The sequence below is a fragment of the Rhincodon typus genome, unplaced genomic scaffold (assembly GCF_021869965.1).
Source record: "Rhincodon typus isolate 14 unplaced genomic scaffold, sRhiTyp1.1 hic_rhity00000611, whole genome shotgun sequence".
Classification (NCBI taxonomy): domain Eukaryota; kingdom Metazoa; phylum Chordata; class Chondrichthyes; order Orectolobiformes; family Rhincodontidae; genus Rhincodon; species Rhincodon typus.
Genome location: NW_025966249.1, coordinates 1 through 22,128, shown reverse-complemented (window position 1 = coordinate 22,128; position 22,128 = coordinate 1). Strand labels below are relative to the sequence as shown.

The following is a 22,128-nucleotide window of genomic DNA, read 5'->3' as shown; positions in this document are numbered from 1 at the left end:
TTGAAGGAGGTAGGCTTTGAGATGGAAAGCATTTGTACTTTGCTTTTCTTCTAATTAAGTCTCCCAACACATTTTTTGCACTTTAATTAATTGCTTCTGCATAGGCTTTGAAAATAACAAACCTGCCAAACTTCCAATTCTTGCTCCCATTTATGTCTCAATTCAATGCACCTTCATTGTGTACTTGCTCACATTGCATCCAGATTCACCCAGAGTATGATGTTTACACTGACACAGTTTCCCATTTATTTGTTCAGTTACCTGACAGCAATGTTATTTGATCATTTATACATTATTTAAACTATTGTTTTGTTGCCCAGTTTTAGATAGGTTTTCTCTAAGGCTAATGTTGATGCTTTCCTTTATTAGCAATTTAAAAAGACGTTTAGTTCATTGGAATGTAGCAAGACTCATACTCATTAAGTCATAAAAGAGCTTCACTAAATTGATTGTCATTATTAATATTTCATCCGACAAAACGAGTCACTTTTTATGCCCAGGTGAGGTATTTAACAATTTTGCATTCACTAATTCTAATTGTTGTTTTGTTTCTGCAGATTTACCTACTGTCAATCTTTCTTTCAAGTTCTTAATGAACTCAATGACTATGCAGGCCAACGCGAAGTTGTTGCAGAAGAAATAGGCCACAGAGTCTATGGAGAACTCATGAGATACGCTCATGAACTGAAAATGGAAAGGAAAGCTGTGAGTGTTCTCTCATTTGTTTTTTTTACATGATGAAATGTGGACTTCAAACTAATTTTAGATTCTTTTTGTTGAAAAGAAATACAGAATTCTGATTGCGATGGACAAACTCCAATGCAATACAATTCATAAAATAATTATAGATGAGGGAGTCATATATCCAAATATCTCCATTGTACCACCAATTATTTCTGAAATGCTTTGCAGATATTTGCATACAGTTTTGAATTTACATTTTCCCTGTCCTATTATTGCAATTTAATTTGAAATGATGCTCTAGGTTTAATTATGTCTTGCACACATGCACAAATTTATTTCCTAGATGCTTCCTTTACAGATGAAAAGCAGCTATTTTTTTCAGTATCGACGCAAAGCTTGTGATTGTTCACCCTTTGAGGTTTAACCTCACAATTTTTCTATGTACTGGTTCTAGCACTGACTAGCAAAGAACCAGTTGCATGTTTTATTTAACAACAATGCTGAAAAAGGAATGCTCTTCAGTTATGGTTCTGTGTCCAACATTAATAAGGTTCTTTATAGGGTTATAATGTCAAGTTCTGCAGGTCATATGATATTAGAATTTAAGAACAATTGTCCTGAACTATGTTCTACCTTCTCCTTTCCCCAGGTGCAATGGTCAATGATCAATCACTTACACATTGTTAGGATTTCTAGAGCTTCCATGGGCAAAGGGAATGTTATATCTGAAGCTTGGCTTATGTAAGCTTGAAAATTATTGGTCAAAAATGCTTGTTGGAAAAGATTTGACATCAAGGAGAGAGACACAAACTGAGAGAACAAATGGAAACAATTTGTGTTCCTGTCCTGAACGGATACTAATCTGTCTCTGCATTTACGACCAGCAATCTTTTTAATGATCAGGTGCAGAATCCATGCTGATTTTTAATTCTGCTCTGCCTCATTTCAGTCTTCACTAGGCATACTGTGGCCATTGGTGTCCCAAGTGTTCACAATTTTTGCTCTGTTTTAAAACATTGGTGTTTCAACAAAAACAACTTGAACAAACATAGTTCACTTGACGTCAGAAAACATTTCAGTAATTAAAAGAAACAATTAACTTTGCACAGGGAGATGCTAGGAGCAGTGGCAAACAGTTTGATCATAGTTTGATCAGAGTGTTGTTTTTGGGGATGGTGTGTAAGGGGAATAAAGAGAAGGAGAGCCATTAAGTTTTAGTGCTTGAATTCCAGGTGATGGATAAGCAGTTGAAGGCACAGTTACTGATAATGGGATGAAAGGGTTGGAGGAGGTATAAGAGAACTCAGAATTGTAAATTTGGAGGATTTGAAGACGTGGGGTTAGAGCGTTAAGTGATATAAAACCAGTGTAAAAAAAAAAAATTTCAGTTAGAGGCATTAGTGGAGCAGTTATCAAACATAAGTTTTGGTGAGAAGGACTTGATACATGTAAACAAACTGGCAGCAGAATTTTCAAGACAATGGCCTAGTGGTATTATCACTAGACTAATAATCAATAGACCTAGATAACATTCTGGAGGCAAAAACAGAAATTGCAGGAAAAGCTCAGCAGATCTGACAGTATCTGTAGAGCATGGAGAGAGAGGTTGAGAGACTGCATATGACGACGCATGGCACGGAGTGTGAATTTCAGGATGTTGCGAGAACAATTGTCTATGGAATGTTAAACATCACAGTGATACCTGTGATCCTGGGTGGATTCAAAACATGAATGATGAAATTTGAGTTGGAATCCACAAAGGGTGAGTCTGAGCCAGAGGCACTCACTGAGGAATGTGATGCAGCTGTGGAAATGAGTTTTAGCAGATACCTTGTCAAACACCAGCAGCAACAGCAAAGTTAATGACAGTGGGCAAGAGAAAGATTGGAATGGAAATCCTGTCAAAGAGGAACAGAACTTCTTCAAGGTGGGCATATCTGGAAGAGATGTAGCGGTGAGTTAAGAAGGCGTATGGTATACTTGCCTTTATTATTGGCTACATAGAGTTTAAGAGCAGGGAGGTGGTGTTGCTGGAACTGTATAGGAACTGTTGATTAGGCCCCAGCTAGAGTATTGCATGCATTTCTGGAATCCACATTTTTGGAGGGATTTGATAGCATTAGAGAGAGCATGGAGGAGATTTACCAGGATGTTGTCTGGGCTAGAGATTGGACAGACTGGGGTTGTTTTTCTTAGAGCAGAGAAGAATGAGAGGGAACATGATTGAGATGTATAAAATTGAGTAGTATGGATATGGTAGACGGAAACAAACCTTTCCTCTTGATGGAGGATCAGTGACCGGGGTGTGGGGAGGGGTGGGGGGCATGGTGGTTGTTGTTGGGTTGGCAGTGGTATATTTAGTGTAAAGGCAGAAGGTTGAGAGGAAAATATTTTCACCCATAAGGTGGTGGGAATCTGGTACTCACTGCCAAAGGCCCATTTCTGTGCTGTAGGCCTCAATGACTCTATAACATGCATGGAATAAAATTTAAAATCTAGATGCACAAATCTGTAATCATACTGAAATTACAGACTTGACACACAATCTAGTCTCATGAGAAACTGGGTAACTAGAGTTGTAACACTGACATTCATATTACTAAACAACTGTCTAATCTCATGATTGAACATTTTGAGGTTGCTTTCTTTTTGCAGCACCTGCAAGAAGGACGTAAAGCCCAGCAGTACCTTGACACATCCTGGAAACAGATGGATAATGTAAGCTTCATTTTTTTTTTTTCTCCTTTTAAACTGTATTCTGGTGAGAACTGAGGTGCAGTCACCATAGTTGCGTCATTTTCACATTGGGATTCAAGACTAGAATTAAAGGAGGGGCAGATATCTTGGGTGGAGGATTGTCAGCGATCACTGACAGAGGGTTGGGGCCATTGAGGAACTGTAAAATACAGATGAGAATTTTAGCTTTGGTAGATTCTCTAGATTCCAACTCCTGCCAAGTTAGTTTAAACGTTCTTCAGCAGCACTGGCACACCTCCTCACAACGATACTGGTCCCATTCCAGTTCAGGTGCAACCTGTCCACCACGTACAGGTCTCGCCACCTAAAAAAGGTCTCTAGATCGCAGAATTCTAAAGCCCCCACCGCCACACCATCTTGCCAGCCATGCATTCATCTGGTCAGAAGTCACACAACACCAGGTTATAGTACAACAGCTTTATCTAGCATTGCAGGCTTTCGGAGCACTGCTGCGTTGTCAGGTGAATTCACTCTGAAAGCTCATGATTTCAGATAAACCTGTTGGACTATAACCTGGTGTCATGTGACTTCTAACTTTGTCCACCCCAGTCCAACACCAGCACCTCCATATCATGCATTCATCTGCACTGACCTCCTATTCCTAATACCCATGTTAGAACATAGAACAGTACAGCACAGTGCAGGCCCTTTGGCCCACGATGTTGTGCCGAACTTTTACCCTAAACCTAAGGTCAATCTAACCTCCACCCCTACCTTATACTATCACCCATATGCCTATATAATAGCAGCTTAAATGCCCCTAATGAGGCCAACTCCACTACCCTCTCCGGCAATGCATTCCACGCCCCTACCACTCTGAGTAAAGAACCTTCCTCTGACGTCTCCCCTATATCTATCTCCACTCACTTTAAAACTATGCCCCCTCGTAATAGCTACCTCCACCCTAGGAAAAAGTCTCTGGCTGTCTACTGTATCTATACCTCTGATCATTTTGTACACCTCTATCAAGTCACCTCTCATCCTTTGTCATTCTAAAGAGAAAAGCCCTAGCTCTCTCAACCTTTCCTCGTAAGACCTTCCCTCCATTCCAGGCAACATCCTGGTAAATCTCCTTTGCACCTTTTCCAATGCTTCCACATCTTTCCTGTAATGAGGCGACCAGAACTGGACACAATACTCCAGATGTGGCCGAACCAGGATTTTGTATAGCTGGAGCATAACTTCACGGTTCTTGAACTCAATTCCTGTATTAATGAAAGCTAACACACCATACGCCTTCTTAACAACTCTATCCACCTTGGTGGCAGCTTTCAGGGATCTGTGGACATGAACCCCAAGATCTGCCTGCTCCTCCACACTGCCAAGAATCTTTCCGTTAATCCTGTATTCTGCTTTCAAATTTGTCCTTCCAAAATGAATCACCTCACACTTTTCAGGGTTAAACTCCATCTGCCACTTCTCAGCCCAGCTCTGCATCCTATTAATGTCCCTTTGTAACCTAGAACAGCCCTCCGCACTATCCACAACTCGACCCATCTTCGTATTGTCCGCGAACTTACTAATCCACCCTTCCACTCCTTCATTCAAATCATTTACAAAAATCACAAATAGAAGAAGACCCAGAACAGATCCTTGTGGTACACCACTCGTAACTGAGCACCATGTTGAATATTTTCCATCCACTACCACCCTTTGTCTTTTAAGGGTCAGCCAATTCTGAATCCAATCTGCCACATTTTCCCCTATCCCATGCCTCCTTACTTTCTGCATGAGCCTACCGTGGGGAACCTTATCAAACGCCTTACTTAAATCCATGCATACCACATCCACTGCTCTACCTTCATCCACATGTTTGGTCACCTCTTCAAAGAATTCAATAAGGTTTGTGAGGCATGATCTACCCCTCACAAATGCATAGTGACTATCACAAATCAAACTGTGCCTATCCAAGTGATCATAAATCCTATCTCTCAGACAGAATTTAGAATTTAATTAGAACATTAAAAATTGACTCAATTTTATTGAACTGTATGAGTAACTAGGCATGGGGGTAGATTGGGCAAAGAGTTTATTTTGAACCCACAGGTAAGTAGCGTGGGCTATGATCTCAAATGTCTGCATGGAGAACATCATGCCTAATCCATGACTTGATGTACAAACACTTTGCCATAGAGTGGCAAAGATCAAGGCATTGCTAGAATGCATTTTTTCCTCTCTTGTGGGATGGAGGTTCACTGGATGTGCCAGCATTTACTGCCCATCTGTAGTTGCCCTTGAGAAGGTGGCGCTGATCTGCCACCTTGAACTGCTGTAAACCATTTGGTCTAACTACACCCACAGTGCCAGTTAAGGAGTTCCAGGATTTTCACCAGCAACACTGAGGAATGTTGACATATTTCAAACTCAGGATGGCGAGTGGCTTGGAGGGGAATTTGCAAGTGGTGGTGTTCCCATGTATTTGCTGTGCTTGTCCTTCTTGATGGTAGTAGTTGAGGGTTTGGAAGTTGATCTCTGAGGAGCCTTGGTGAATTTCTGCAAAGCATCCTGTACTTGGCACGTAGTGCTGCCACTGGTTGTTAGTTGTAGGGGAAGTGAATGGCACCACGTCCACAAACAATCAAGTGGGCTACTTTGTTTTTGATGGTATCAAGCTTCTTGATTATTGTTGGAGCTGCATACATCCAGGCAACTGAAAAATATTCCAACACATTCCTGACTTGTGTTTTGTAGATAGTGGACGGGCTTTAGGGAGTCAGGAAGTGAGTTACTTGGTATGATTCTTAGCCTCTGATCTGCTCTTGTAGTCATAGTATTTATATGACTAGTCCAGTTCAATTTCTAGTCAATGTTAAACCCAGAATTCTATTAGTGGGGGTTACAGTGATGGTAATGCCATTGAATATTAAGACAGCTGGTTAGATTCTCTTTTGTTGGAGGTAGCCATTGCTTCACATTTGTATGCTGTGAATGTTAGTTGCAACTTATCAACCAAAGCCTGGGTATTGTCCCGGTCTTGCTAAATTTGGACAAGAACTGCTTCAGTATCTGAGCAATCATGAATGGTGCTGAACATTATGCAGTTATCAGCAAACATCTCCACTTCTGACCTTATGATGGAGGGAAGGTCATTGATGAAGAAGCTGAGGATGGTAAGGTCTCAGACACTCCCCTGAGAAATCCTGAAGAGATGTTCTGGAACTGAGATGACCTACCTCCAACAACCACCTTCCTTTATGTCAAGCATGACTCTAACCAGCAGAGAGTTTCCCCCGATTCCCATTGAATCTAGTTTTGCTAGGGATTCTTGATATCACACTTGGTCTAATATGGCCTTGATGTCAAGGGCTGTCACACTTATCTAATGTCTGGAATTTAGCTCCTTCATCCATGTTTAAACTAAGGTTGCGAGCTGAGCAGCTCTAGTGAAGCCCAAACTGAGCGTCACTGAACAGTCTATTGCTAAGCAATTGCTGCGTGACAGTCCTGTTAATGACCCTTTCATTGCTAGATGGGAGACTTTTTTTTCCATATTAAACGGATGCCAGTGTTGTAGCTGTACTGTAACAGCTGTGCTAGGGGTGCCTAGAGCAAGTTCTGGAGCACAAGTCTTCTGGGCTATTTTAGGAATGCTGTCAAGCTCTATTGTCTTTTCAGTATATTTGTTGACATTATAGAATCCCTACAGTGTGGGAGCATGCCATTCAGCCCATCAAGTTCATACCCGATCCTCTGAAGAGCAGCCTACCCAGGCCCACCCCACTACCTTCTCCCTGTAACTGTGCATTTCTCATGGCTAACCCACCTAGCCAGCACATCCCGAGACATTATGGGCAATTTAGCATAGCCAATCCACCTAACCTCCATGTCTTTGGACTGTGGGAGGAAACTGGAGCACCCGGAGGAAACCCAAACAGACGTAGGGAGAATGTGCAAACTCCACACAAATAGTTGTCTGAAGGTGGAATTGAACCTGGGTCCTTAGTGCTAGGAGGCAGCAGTGCTAACCACTGTGCCACCATGCCATCCTATCACATGGTCTGAATTGAATGGGCTGATGACTGGCATCTGTGATCCTGGGGACCTCTGGAGGAGGCTAAGATGGATCAGCCACTTGGAAGCTCATTTTGTTTGCTTATTACTCCTTTTACTGAAGAGGAGCCCATATTATATGTTGCTATATTAAAGCAGTTGGGATTGAATCCACACAAATGTGTCCCTGTAGACCGTGGCAGAAAAGACTTTTGGTGACGGGGAAGCAATTTAATGATTTGATCCTGGTAAATTCTTTGTTGTGGTCAGAAAATAAAAATGCTGCTCATTATTAAAGTATATTGCCTTCTTTTATTGAGAAAAACAATTTGCACAATGTAGTTGTAAATATATTTTTCAGCTGACTGTACATAGTGCAAATTAAAATAGCAACCAAGATGACGTTTGTCTTTCTAAAGTTTTGTTTTAGATGAACCCTTTAACTAACTATGTGCCCAATTTGTTGACATCATAGAATTCCTACAGTGTGGGAGCATGCCATTCAGCTCATCAAGTTCATACCCGATCTTCTGAAGAGCAGCCTACCCAGGCCCACCCCACTACCTTCATGATTAGGCTTTCTTAGGATTGCTCATATTGTTATACCCTTATGCAGATTATCGTAACCAATATGTTGAGAAATGGCTTCTTAATGCAAGCTGTTTAACAAAATGCAGAGAATACAGACTTTTTTTTAACTGTACTTTTAGTATTTTTTTTCTACACCATGAACACTTGTGACAGCTTAACCTGGGAAAAAAACTTCACCTGGCTCAATGGAATAATTGCAGATATAAACACAAAAGGAAGACTTTGACTGCCAGCTTAAAGCTCTATTAATCAAAGCTAAAATTTAAATGATTTTGACCACATATAGGTTTGATTTATTTTAGAAAGGTATATCTAGGTTCAAACAGATCATAATCATTTCTAATTGAATTTCTTATTTTTTCTGAAAAACTACAATGCATTTTTATCATTTCATTGAGATTTCTCATTGTTCCAGGTAAGCATCACCTTAATGATTCAGTAGCTTCCAAAGCTTGGTCAGAAGTTTCAAACTAGAAGAGTAATCATCAAATTATGTTTTTTTTAAACACCTTTCCCTTTCAGAGTAAAAAGAAGTTTGAGAGAGAATGCAAAGAGACTGAGAAGGCGCAACTGTGTTACGAGAGACTAGATTCTGACCATAATGCAACAAAAGCAGATGTTGAAAAGGTTGGAAATTTGTTGTTTTTGTATATATAGACCATTTTTAAGTTATTTCAAAGCTGGTTCTTCTGCACATTCAAATTTGCCTGTTATGTTTATTGAAAAATAAGATTTACTTCACTGAAGGATGGTGGGGTTGGTGAATGGGGATTAGTAAATTTATAACTAATGTTGGGTTGGTTCGCTCGCCGAGCTGGTTTGTTGTTCCACAGACGTTTCGTTACTGTGCTTGGTAACAGCTGCACTGAGGATGTTACCAAGCACGGTAACGAAACGTCTGCGGAACAACAAACCAGCTCGGCGAGCCAACCAACCTCAACCCCACAACCCGAGCTACAGATCTACTCCAAAACCTTAGAACTAATGTTAATACTGTGTATTTAATTCACCGTGGAACAGCATTGACAGGTTTCCTGTATTGTTGATGTTATGCAAGGGTAGGGTAATTGACAAATAGCTTTCTTTGAGTTGCAGAAGAAAGATGTTGGCAAATTGACAATCCATTTTGTTAGGACAGTGTACCACATACAATTTGCTTAGTACAAACAAACATACAATTGGTTTTGAGATTCTGTTTTTTAACATATCAGACATTTTAATGCATGGTGTAAGGAAAAGTGCAAAGTGAGAACTTTTTCCAAGTGCTTCTTTTAGCAGATGGTAAAAGTTTATTAAAATTATTTTTCATCAAGTAGCGCTGACCTCTGTATGGTGTCTCTAGCTTAACTTTGGTGAGATTAGTCACAGGAGGTTTTCAAGAATGCAGTAGTTGCAAGCAGAGTAATTGCATAGATCAAATTGTGTGCTTGTTACATTTCCTATTTCTGATGTGGAACCGCTCTAGATACCACTAAAAGAAATGTTAGACTACCCTTGTAAAGAAAAGAACAGTGACCACTGCTGTACAAAAAGAGACTATCCCAGTATTCAAATAATGAGACTTTACCACACATGCAATCATTGCTGTCTTTCTTATGCACAAAGGTTGAAAGACCTTCTGTCTATGCATCTTCCTGCACGCCTGCGTGCATCCATTTACCTGAAGCTTTGAGAAACTGACAGTCTTATCAAAGTGGCAGTTCCTGTTGGGGTTGAGAAAAGTTTCAAGAACTGATGATTATCCAAGGTTAAAATTGAATTTTCACATAAAGAAACCAGCTTGAGTATTATGATGTACTTTTGGGCAGTGGGCCACCTTTTGGATATCGTATCAAATACCATTAAATCAAAGTTGGGACTTGCAGTCATTTTGTAAATGAAGATGCCAATCACCAAGTATCACTTTTAGCTGCTAAGAAATAAGTCTATTTGGCGTAGTTTTCGTTTCTTTCAGACTGGTGGCACATGTCATTTAGAATATTATACCACTGCATTTTAATCATTCCAAATAATAAAGTAGAAATATGAACTGCCAAAATCCATTCCTTGCCAACTCAGTTCACAATTATTTCCTCAGTTAACATTTGATAACATGACCTTTTGTGCATTTGTATAAGTATGGTGGACAGTCACGTGAAGAGTCTCATCATGTGATGCAATAATGGTGTCTTTGGCAGTTTTGGGTGGATGAGCAGCTCTCTAACCTTGTTGCCTATAGATTGAATGTCTCCATAATAAAGCTTCTGCTGTTTAATGCTTCTGCCTCTTGGTCCTTCGTAATACAAGAAAAAAATTGGCGCAAGGATGGGATTAAAAACTGCTCTGAGATCCACTGTGCCAATCACCCCACAGAAACGGTGAGCAGTGCAGAAGGAGCTTGCCATGTACTCCACCCTGAGTAACAATTCCTCTACACAAGGAAATGTCTTAAGCTAGGGATGTATACTTGGAAACAAAGAGGCAGCCTTGGGAATACCTTGTTTTAAAGCAAAAAAAGCAAGATAATGTTAATGTTTTTGTGGTACATTGTGCTACCCAGAAGCTTCACATTTTAAAACAATAGGAAATTTTGGCATGTGGGACTGTATGATGGGAATACAGTGAACTGGGACTGCTATACAGGTAGAGATAGAGAGAGAGCACAATTCCATTATTTTGTACTGGTAGCTAACAAAATTGAAGCAGATATTGTCATTCCTGCGTTCCTGAGTTTTATGGGGAAGGAGGGAGAATCTTTTAACCTCCTGTGGAACCTGGAACAGTCAGAAGAGCTGGATTCTAAAACCTATGAAGATATATTAGGATTTCTACAGAAGTATTTTTCACAAAGCTATTGGTAATTGCTAAAAGGTTCAGATTCCACAAATGCTGCCAGCATAATGCTGAATCCATCCACCAGTTTATGGCAATTTTAAAGAAGCTAGCAGAATTCTGCAAATTTGGAGAAGACTTAAGGTTTGCTATCGGAGACGGACTGGTGTGTGGTTTAAGATGTGAAGCAATCCAGAAGAGATTACTGAAGGAAAGGAACCTAGACTTAAAGAAAGCACTGGAAAAAGCAGTCTCAATGGAACTAGCAGCCAAAGAAGCTCAACAGCTAAACTCTGAAAAGGGAGTTTATAAAATGGTGGCTAAAAGATAAGCCCTCATGCAAGCTCAAAATTACCATTGATGTGGAAAAACAGGTCACGCAGCAGCAAATTGCTGGTATAAAGCTATATGCAGACACTGGCAAATAAAGGACACATTGAGCAGACATATTTGAGGAAGAAACCCGAACAACAAACAGAAAAAGTACAGAAACTGAAGAGTAGGAAGAAAATCTACACAGTACAGAAGGGGCATGAGAAAAGCCCAGACTTCCAATCCAAAGAGGACCTGTTATTAAACATTCTGGCCATCGCTAGCAACCCCAACCGATAGGTCATTCCTTTACTTAATGGCAAACATGTAGGAATGGAGGTGGGCACCAGAGCAGTGGTTACTTGAATGTGTGTATTAGAAGCTGCTGAGTCACATTGTGCTGCAACCCTGTAAAATTGTACTAAGACTGTATGTAGGTGAACTGGTGACTTTAAAGGGTTGTATCAATGTGAATGTTCAGTTATACAGTCAGTCTGAAGATTTTTCCTTGCTCATCGCTTTATTAGGAAGAATGTGGTTGGAGAAAATCAAATTCAACTATGCTGAAGTAAATTGTTTGTCAAATTCTGAGACTGATCTATCACAAATTCTTAAAACAAACCTTTGCTTTCAATAGGGATCTGGGTAACATGGAAAAGATCTGTCAAATTGAAAATCGGGTGACAATCAAGCAAAATGTTGCAAGGTGTGATCAGTGCATTATGCAGTTAGACCAAATGGTTTGGCAGAAAGTCTTGTTCAGACAATTAAATAGTTATGGGTAACTTGAGTGCAAGAATCACTATCCAAAATACTGAACCAGTTTTTGTTACTAGAATACAACACATTTGACGACATGGAGTCCTCCGGCATTGCTCATGGAGAAGCTTCAGTTGCGTACAGCATCTGAATTTCTGAAACCACCCATGATAGAAGACATTGTTGACAGGAAACATCTGAATCAGGTTTTCCAAAGAGACACCTAGGCCAAATGTCACGTTTTTCATAAAGGTTATGAAGTGTTGGCCTACAGGTGAGAAGTGTGTACCAGCCGTCATTATAGAACAGACAGGACCACTTTCCTACACCATACAGACATGAGACAATATCGTATGGAGAAGAAATGCAGATCTTCTCTTGGCAACCATGACAAATGTGCCAGAGACAACATTAATTGAAGATCTACAAAGAACTCTGCCAAATAGAGACCTGGATATACTTGAGGACAGAATAGTACCTGGATCACTGAGGAGACAGTAACTTAGTGGAGAATACCATGAAATGTGTGAACCTCTGAACATTCAGTTGTCTCAGGAAAAGACAATGATATATAATGTTCCTAGTACACCTAAAACACCAGAGGTTTAAAGCCAACAAGAAAAATAAACAGGTGCCTGGATGCACTGATAGACACACAGGATTGGACTTCCCCTGGAAGCCTTACTGCAGACAACCATTTTTTGGTTTGTAAATATTGTAAATGTTTTCATTGCAGGAACGTCTGATGTTAAAGGGGAGGGATATTGTGCATTTGTGTAATTTTGGTGAGCTGTCACTTTAGGAATATGATCATGTGATGCAATGACATCATTGGTCATTTTGGGCAGACAAAGCACGCTGTTTAACCTTGCTGCCTGAGATGTGAACATCTCCTTAATAAAGCTCCTGCTGTTTAACGCTTTGGCTTCCTGATCCTGCTTGGAGCTTAACTCACAGGTCGTGCACTGGAAATGGAGCTTTACAACTGAGTTGCCTCAACCTTGGATATTTAATGAAGCTATTAAAAAATTCTAATTTGCCTCAAACTGACTGATACCTAGGATGAAAGCAAACCACACCAAGTTTCTTCAGTAACTATAAGAAAAAGTTCCATTTATTATAATACTCTTATTCTCCATAAGAACAGTAAAGGAATAGGATTTTGAATTTATATATCTTGAACTACACACTTCTTAAAATTTTCACAAACTCTGCAAGGACACTAAAAAAGAAAAATGCAAATATCATGAGCTGAGGGAGTCCAAATCACAAAATTAGATGTATTGGTTTCACAATTCATTTGATTCTTTGATGCTTTGATGTTTGTTACCTGTTCCGTGATGATCAGTCTGTAGTTTACTTGTTGCTTGGGAGGTCCCCAGGGTCTTTCTGATTGCCTTTAGATTTTGAATTATTTCTTTCTGCATCTCTGAATGTATTCTTTCTGCTCTTTCAATGAAAATTGGAGAAAAACCTCACTGAATAAGAGGAAAGAGAAATATTATTCAAGCGAATTTCCAGAGGTCTTCATTCTTAATTTTATTCCCTTTGAAGAGTTGTGTGAAATTGCATCCTGACCAGTCAGCGGATTGTTGCTATGCTCAGCTGACCTGAACCATTACAGGTAGTTCTGCTATAACATGATAGTTGCATTCTTCTGTGGCCCTGCACTATAGAAAATCGCGTTTTTGATAATCGCTATAGAATTATAGGGAAATTACTGTACCTGTACAGCAGAAAGGTTGTGTTATCCAAACAGTGTCCACTATTCATCAGTTGTGTTAGAGCCAATTCGTGTTAATGAGACACGCCTTATAGCAGAACTACCTGTAACTAATAGCATCAGTTCATCTGGACTGAATGTCCCCTAAAAGTAACTTATCTCAGATAATTTTCCAAAGCTGCTAACATCGCCCTATACATTCTCCCCTTTTTCAAAACAGGTTCCATTTTTCTATTTTCAGTCCATACTCCAAAAGTGAAATGTCATCTCTTACAAAGTGGATTAAGTATATTTTGTTTTAATGCTTTTATCTATTTAAAAATAAGTGAAACCCTAATATAAGCATTCGGAAAGGCTATGTTTTGGTTGACCTATTATTTTGACACGAGTGCAGTCTTGGATTCAGATATCCACTGTCAGATGGTTGAATTTGCTGACTGCATTGTTTCAATAATTTTTAGCAAAGACTGGCTGGGAGGTTTACTGAAGTGAAATCTGTCAAGGAGAGGGAAGGAGAAACCACATCTAATTGACTGCTCCAGTACACCTGGCAAGGTGATTTAAAAAAAATGCCATCAAATCTCTCCATCTCAGTTTCCCCAACTTAAAGCAGTGCAAAGATGATTTGACGTTGAAGGGGGACACATGTGAACTGAGAAGTTCAGATGAAATTAGACTAAGCAGTTGGCCAGCAGTGATGTCTTTTTAATCCCCAGGCAAAACAACAATTAAATCTTCGAACCCACATGGCCGATGAATGCAAAAATGAATATGCTGCGCAACTGCAAAACTTCAATAGTGAACAGCAGAAGCATTTCCAGTTCATCATGCCTCAGATTTTTAAGGTAATTCAGTTTCCTTACATTCTTTCCTGGATTATTTGGAGTCAGGGGGCCATTCTTTGCAGATTGCAAGTAACAAGTCATAGTCATAGTGTCATACAACACGGAAACAGACCCTTCGGTCCAACCAGTCCATGCCGACCATAACCCCAAACTAAACTTGTCCCACCTGCCTGTTCCTGGCCCATATCCCTCCAAACATTTATTCATGAACTTATCCAAATATCTTTTAAACATTGTAACTGTACCAGCATCCACATGCGAACCACACTGTGTAAAAAATTGCCTGTCATGTCTCTTTTATATCTTTCTCGTCTCACCTTAAAAATGTGCTCCTTAGTCTTGAAGTCTCTCACCCTAGGGAAAAAGACTCCTTTTACTTTTCGCCCCTCATGATTTTATAAACCTCTTATAAAATCACGCCTCAACCTCCAGTGAAATAAGTCCCAGCCTCTCCTTGTAACTCATAGCGTTCATTCCCGGCAACATCCTTGTAAAACTTTTCTGAACCCTCTCCAGCTTCGTGTCTGTAACTCCCCTCTGTCTTCTGTGTTGTGACTTGAACATCCTAAAAATAGTAGAAAATTTGTAGGTTGATTACTTTTATTTTTAATGAATAAATTTTTATATTCCGTTTTTAGCGTCGACTTACATCACCACTGAAATTAAAATTATTTTGAAATAACATGTAAGTAGGGATGGCGAATTAACTGCAATGCTGCAATGCTGCACTAGTGTCACCTTGGCAAAGAGTGTCTATTCAGAATCCTGGATTCAACTGATGGTCCTACTCGGGCTTGTCTTGGAGAGACTGTTTGTTTTAGTTTTGTAATTGTCCCTGATGTCAACTTTTCCAAGCTACAGTAAACTTGTACCAGATTCAACGGAAGAGGTTTAGCACTGGAGAAGGATAGTCCACAAAAGTGTGCACTGGTCATTCCAACACAAAAAATCAAGATACATCTGTGAGGATGGGTTCGAGAATCATAGAATCCCTACAGTGCGAAAAGAGGTCATTTGCCCCATCAAGCCTGCACTGACCTTCCAAAGAGTATCCCATCCAGATCCTCACCCTATCCCCATAACTCCACATTTACCATGGCTGATCCACCTAGCTTGCACATCCCTGGAGACTATCGGCAATTTAGCATGGCCAATCCACCTAACTTGCACATCTTCAGAGAATGGGAGGAAACCGGAGCACCTAGTGGAAACCCACGCAGACACAGGGAGAATCTGCAAACTCCATGCAGACAGTCGAACAAGTGTGGAATTGAACCTAGGTCCCTGGCACTGTGAGGCACCAGTGCTAACCACTGAACCCTGGTGGGTTTTTTTCCCCCCTCAAATTAATTCTTTCAACATTTGCTAGAAGTCTAGTTTGGCGGCTACATCCCCAGGACCCAGGTAGCTTGATCAGTGTGGTGCAACCAAACTGCTTTTGGTAATGGACATTGAAGTGCCCCCCCCACATACAAATTACATTTTGTGCTCTACAGAATTTCTCAATTTCTTCCTTTAGTCCTCCAGATTAATGTTAGTAACTTTATCCTCATAATGTTTACGCTGCTTGAGATGTCTCCAATTACAAGTATTATAGAAATGCAAGTTATCATACCTAATCCTTTATCCCAAGAATTATGAATTTAATCCCTGGAATTAATGCTCATTTTAAGCTAGTTTTTTTTAAATGAAAAAGTGTGAAAATATTACAATCTATACTAAATGAGAACTTAATTTTACAGAATCTACAAGACATGGATGAGCGAAGAATTGTCAAATTAAGTGAATGTTACAGGGGATTTGCAGAAGCTGAGCGTAGAGTTGTTCCAATTATCAATAAATGTTTAGAGGGAATGATCAGCGCTGCAAAGTCTGTGGATGATCGCAAAGTAAGTATTGTTGAGAGCTGTAACGAAAAAAACATGCAAAATAGTTATCTATGCCAATGTTTCAATGTCAGTAATTTGCAGTTTTAAGAAGTTGAACCTGAGCTGGCCAATCTTCCAGGTTACAGGAATTTTGTGGGAGGGTGATGTTGAGATTTTTACAGTAGGGAGGTGAGGTGATGAAAAGGAATCCTAGCAAAAAATATAAACTACGTAACACACAATCAATGTTAAATGTTCCACTTCAGTGCTGTTATTTATTAGAAATTGTGTTTGGCAGACGTTTGCTGTGGTGGACAGCAAGATTCATAGAATTTGACTTTTAATTTTATTTATTTGTGCTGTCACAATCAGATATGTGGCTTTATATAATTTGGTAATAAATGAACAGAATTTAGTTTGTCGTTAAAGGATTCTAATGTTAAGAGCTTGAAGTGGGTTTTGATTATTTAATATTATTACATTTTGAAATGAGGCTTTAATCAAAGGTTTGTTCTATAGTGTATCATTTTTAAAATCTAACCAGCTGTGATTTGTGCTAATTTTTTTTTGTCCCCTTTGCTTGTAATAAATTCAAAACTCAGTTTTTTAACAAAGAAATATTGAAAAAATGTTCCGTGCATTATGTTACTCCCCAAGGTGCTGGTGGTAGCTCCGTCGTTAGATCAGTTATATTCTAATCCTTAATATCAACTCAGCTGTAGGAGTGCTTTAAAATCCTGGAGATTTTTCCATCTCATCATTAATGTCAGGGCATATGTGATTATTGTGTGAAGATAGGGTTAAGATTGCGGTTGGCTCTGATGGCCCCATGGTTGAAAAGGCCTTCATACAGTCAAGCTTACCCATGAAGTCTGACCATTTGAGAGTAGTGTCTATGGAATTGTCTCCCAGCAAGATTCAATATCTTCAAGAATGAATAAAGTTAGCCAAGGAAGAATATAAATGTGTGCTATTGAAAATGCACTTAACTTGATTTTTTTTTTCTTATTAGGACTCTCTGATAGTGGTGGAATCCTTTAAATCAGGTTTTGAACCTCCTGGAGACTTTCCATTTGAAGACTTCAGCCAGAATATTTATAGGACAGTATCTGATGGTAGTCTGAGTGCACAAAGACAAGAGATGAGGGGGGACCAGAAGTACACAATAGGAAAAAGCAAAGGAAAGCTTTGGCCTTTTGGCAAAAAAAGCAAGGTAATGTTGAGTTTTTTTTTTGGAACAAACAATTTGTAAGGTAAAGTTGTCCAATAGATATTGACTCTATCTCTTTCTAGCAATTGTCTGAAGCTGAACTAGACTATTCACAAACTTGGTGTCATATGAGAAGAGCTTCTGACCTTTTTTGGTTTTTACGGGATGTTGGTTGCTTGTTTATGGGATGTGGGTACTACTGCTTAGGCCAGCGTTTACTGTCCACCCTTAATTGTCCTGCAAAAAGTGGCAGTGAGCTGCCTTCTTAAACTGCTTTGGTTCTTGAAACATGACTGAGACTGTTTACTTCCACCTTTTTAACATTGCTTAACCATTTCTGCTTCAGAACATCTGCTTAAAGTCATCCGCACTTATGTCACAATACCATTTGACTAATTATACTCTCTGAAACTTTAGATCATCTAGAACTTTTGCTATTGTTGGTCCTTACTCCCGCTGAGTGCCACTCACCCATAATCATGTGCTTGCTGACCTACACTGTCTTCCTTTTAAGCAATGTCTCATTTTTAAAATTCTCACCTTGTTTTTATTCTCCTCCATGACTTTACCACTCTCTATTCCCCCCATCTCTAATCTCTTTATACTGCTAAACCCTGAGGATTCCTGTGCTTATCTCATTTTGGGTTTTTAAACTTTCCTGATGTTAATCGCTCCACCTTTGGTAATCATGACTTGAACTGCTTAGGCTCTAAGTTCTGGAATTTCCTCCCAAACACTCTCTCCTCCTTTTGAGACACTTCATAAAACTCGACTCTCTAAATAAGCTTTTGACTACTTGTCTTAGCGTCTTAAGTGTTGTGTCAAATGCTAAGTCACTTCAGAGGGCAGTTAGCCATGTTGCCATAGGACTGTGGACCAGACTGGGTTTGGATGCTAAAGCAAGGCAACGTCACGGTCACTTTACTGATACCAGCTTTTATATGTAGAATTTTGAAGTTACGGTGGTGAGAGTTGTGTGTGCATTTCTTGGATGAGTAATACAGGTCTCTGGGGTACTCTGGAGACAAAAAGTATAACTACTTCACAAAATTTCTCATCCCTCCACCCAAAGATAGTTTTATCAGATGAGTTGGTAATTGATTGGGAGATGGGAAACAGATTTGGAAATGCTGTGATTAGTTGGATGGCATAAGTTGTGCTCCTTACAAATCTGTTACAGAGATAGGCTTCGCAGTGGGGTTAAAATTGTTACAGAGATAAGAAGGGTCTAGACCCGAAACGTCAGCTTTCCTGCTCCTCTGATGCTGCTTGGTCTGCTGTGTTCATCCAGCTCTTCATCTTGTTATCTCCTTACAAATCTGTTTTGAGGCCTCTGACTTTCACTATTTATATTAATGATTTGGATAAAGAAATAGACTTGGGATTCTGCTTGATGATGACATTAAGTTTTAAGGCAAAGTAAGACGTGTTGATTGGAGCAAGAAATTAGAAACGCACATTGACAAATTGAGTGGGTAATTTTAAGGCTGATAGTGTTTGAAGTGAGCAAGTGTGAGGTTGTTCACTGTACTTTAGATCTGAGAAAGAAATTTAGAGCATGCTCTTAATATGCAAGGAGCTGTGGATGATGTTAGGTGTAATCTCCAAGCAAGGTTCCCAAATTTGTAATGGTTCTAGATTGGATACCTTACATCATTAAGCTGCTGGGTGAGGAGTGGTGAACTGACTTGCTTTGGTTATTCGTGTGCCCTCGTTTGGTTGCACAAAGATTAATTTTAAAATTCCCATTTGAATACCTCTCTTCTAGATCCAAATGAATTTACATTTTAAAAGACAGCAATTTAAAAAGGCTTTCTTGAATTAACAAGAAGAGTGAGTTTATAGATTATTAAACAAATGAAGAGATAGAAACATAACACACACACACAGATTAGTTCTGGTAAGATGGTGGCAGAGTAGGGTGCTCCAGCTGGACCTTCTGTGCTCTGCCCATTCTTTTTCTTTTACTTTTTTTTCTTTTCATTCTCCCTCTTTCCTCCCTTCTTTACATCCTCTTGGCCTTGGACCCCCGGCCTCAGTCTCTGAAGCGGGGTCAGTGGAGACACCAGAGGCCAGAGCAGGGACACTAGCGGCCCAGTGCAGAGGGTGGTGGCAGCCAGCGGCCAGACCACGTGGGGGTCCCCTGCGCTGGTTTGCTGCGGACACACTTTGGGGATAGACTGAGATGTTTGTGTTTTTAACTTTGTTTCTTGTTTTTCTGACCCATGGTCATACTGTGTATAGCTGTTATGTCACTTTTTCTCTTCTCCTTTTCTCTATTCTGTAACTAAGGATTGTTCTAGGTACCTTTATACCTAGGATGGTGCTGTAAGTGGTGACTTATAAACTCTTCACTGTACTCTTTCGAGTATATGTGACAATAAAGCTAATTCAATTCAATTCAGTTAGAAATAACGGGTAAGTCCAAAAAGATAAGGTTTTAGAAAAGGCTGATCAGTCTCTGATTTGTTCATGAAGAGCAGAGTTGAATGTTACAGTTGTTGCAGCGGATGCTACTGGTAGCATTGTCATTCAGTTAATGTTGAACAATCGATTTTGAGTCTCTTGGCTTTGCAGTTTGACTTTAAACTTTTTGTAAAGGTCCCGATTCCTCATGACAGAGGCTTCTGGCTAGCTGGCTTCTGTCACTCAGTGAGAGAGTCCTTCTATTACTTTATTTCCTTTTGACTGGCTTGCTGTTTAGTTGGCTTTCAGCACGATGAGAATGTTACCCTTTTCCTTTCTTTACCTTCATGGCAGGGATGTTTAGCGATGGTTCTCTAAACTGTGCCCTTTAGAGCACACAAGCTCACACATAGGGCATCGGATCACGAGTGCACAAAGATATTGTTGCAGCTAGTTTTCAAGCCCCATTTTTGTATATTCCTGGAAAGCCAAAGCATACAAATTCTGCCAGGTTGTGGCTTTTTACTGAGAGGGATGCAGGTAATCAGCACCCTTATCTCTTCCTGCTACTTTTCTCTCTCTGTTTGAAGTCTCCCTTACACTCTGTGGGTGCAACATTGCACGGGCCCCTTTTAGGACATTGTCAGACAGCAACTGAATATACATCTGCTGTCATTTTCTTTGACTGTAGAATACTTCTAAAACATGAACACATTTTGGCATTAAAATAAACAATGTCACATGTACTCCAGGTTCTGATCCACCATGATGATAAGGAGCAAAATGAATTAAATATCCATATGCGTAAGTTGCTAAGAGCTAGGCTAGTGGTACAGTAGCAGAATCAAAAAGCCATTATCCTGAATGGCTTCAGTGTAAGTCTGCAAAGCCAACTCTACGGAATGATGCAGGTTATTAAGGGTTAAATTGAGGGCAGGTTGAATGAACTTGTTTCATATTCCTTTAAGTTTCTGAAGTTGAGGAATGATTGAAGTGATAATGATTAGGTAAATGCAGAGAAATGAGTTTCTATGATCGAGAAATCCCAGACATTCGAGCTTAGCCCATCTCGGAGCAATATCTGGAAACTATTTCTGTACACACATTGGTGCAAGTCTGGAGCTCTGTTCCCTCAAAATACTTTAGATGTTGGATTGATTAACATCCGTGACACCAAAATAAATAGGTCTTTTCAGAAATGCTTACCAAGGGATATGGAGCAAAGGTGGGTAAATGCCGCTGAGTTACAGATTAGTCATCATCTAATCGAATAGCAAAACTTGCCCGAGGGGCTTTTGTGTTGCTATGTTCTTTATTGTTCCATAAACTACAAACATTTGATTAATTATAGTGTAATATTTTTCACAAAAAAAAGTAATTCTCATTAATAAATTCTTATTTTATTTTCTGGTAATTGTGCATATGCCTGCAATTGATAGTTCACTATTAGAACACTTTATTTTCTTCTTTACTAAAACTAATAATCATTTCACTCTGTGTAAATTGATTTTATCATTGCTTTACTAAAAGATATTTGTTTTCTTTTCCATGGTAGATTTTCCTACTAGTTTAAGATTTCACTGCTTTTGATTTCCTTGCAATGTTTCATATTGTTTTGATCTTTGCACTCAGCTACATAATATAATACTGCATTGTTATCCTATTTTGGGTGACTGTTACATGTAGAGAGGAAAATGCACATGTAGAGAAGTTACTTTACACATTTACATTTAGAAGTGTATTATTTCTGTGGTCTGTTTATTTCTCCTTTTACTTGATTAAAATGTAATTGCTAGTAAAATCCTGTTATTCTTGCATTCTGTCTTTCTTGTCCCAATAGTCTGCTGAAGTGAGGTGTGTATATTGACAAATCACAAAACTGAGAATAGATGATGGTCACCATTCAGTCCACATTACCTATCCTTTCTTAGAGACTTTTGAATGTCTGGCACATTTTATTGCATGTAGCCTTTAAACAAAATACTTAAAGTAATACAAATTGAGATATCCCATAACTTTTTGGCCCTTCTACATTTTGACATCATTTTGCTTAAGTTTGTAGTTCATTTTCTTTCTTTTTCTGTTAGCTGCTATTCCCTCCCCCCAACCCCACAACTTCTTGCTCATCCTTTGATCCTTATGGGCCTCAGACTCCCAGGTTTTCCAGGGATC

At 39.5% G+C, this 22,128-nt stretch overlaps 1 protein-coding gene across 1 annotated transcript in view; it reads left to right on the top strand.

Annotated features, from left to right (window-relative positions):
- LOC109910458 (formin binding protein 1-like) overlaps window positions 1-17,588 on the top strand; it is a gene marked incomplete at both ends in the record, with an annotated part of 37,189 nt that extends 19,601 nt beyond the window's left edge. Inside the window, 6 exons of the mRNA XM_048621384.1 lie at window positions 558-705; window positions 3,340-3,402; window positions 8,545-8,649; window positions 14,344-14,472; window positions 16,215-16,361; window positions 17,353-17,588. Of these exons, the coding sequence (XP_048477341.1) occupies window positions 558-705; window positions 3,340-3,402; window positions 8,545-8,649; window positions 14,344-14,472; window positions 16,215-16,361; window positions 17,353-17,588 (828 nt within the window). The remainder of the gene's footprint in view (window positions 1-557; window positions 706-3,339; window positions 3,403-8,544; window positions 8,650-14,343; window positions 14,473-16,214; window positions 16,362-17,352) is intronic.
- Window positions 17,589-22,128: the final 4,540 nt, after the last annotated feature.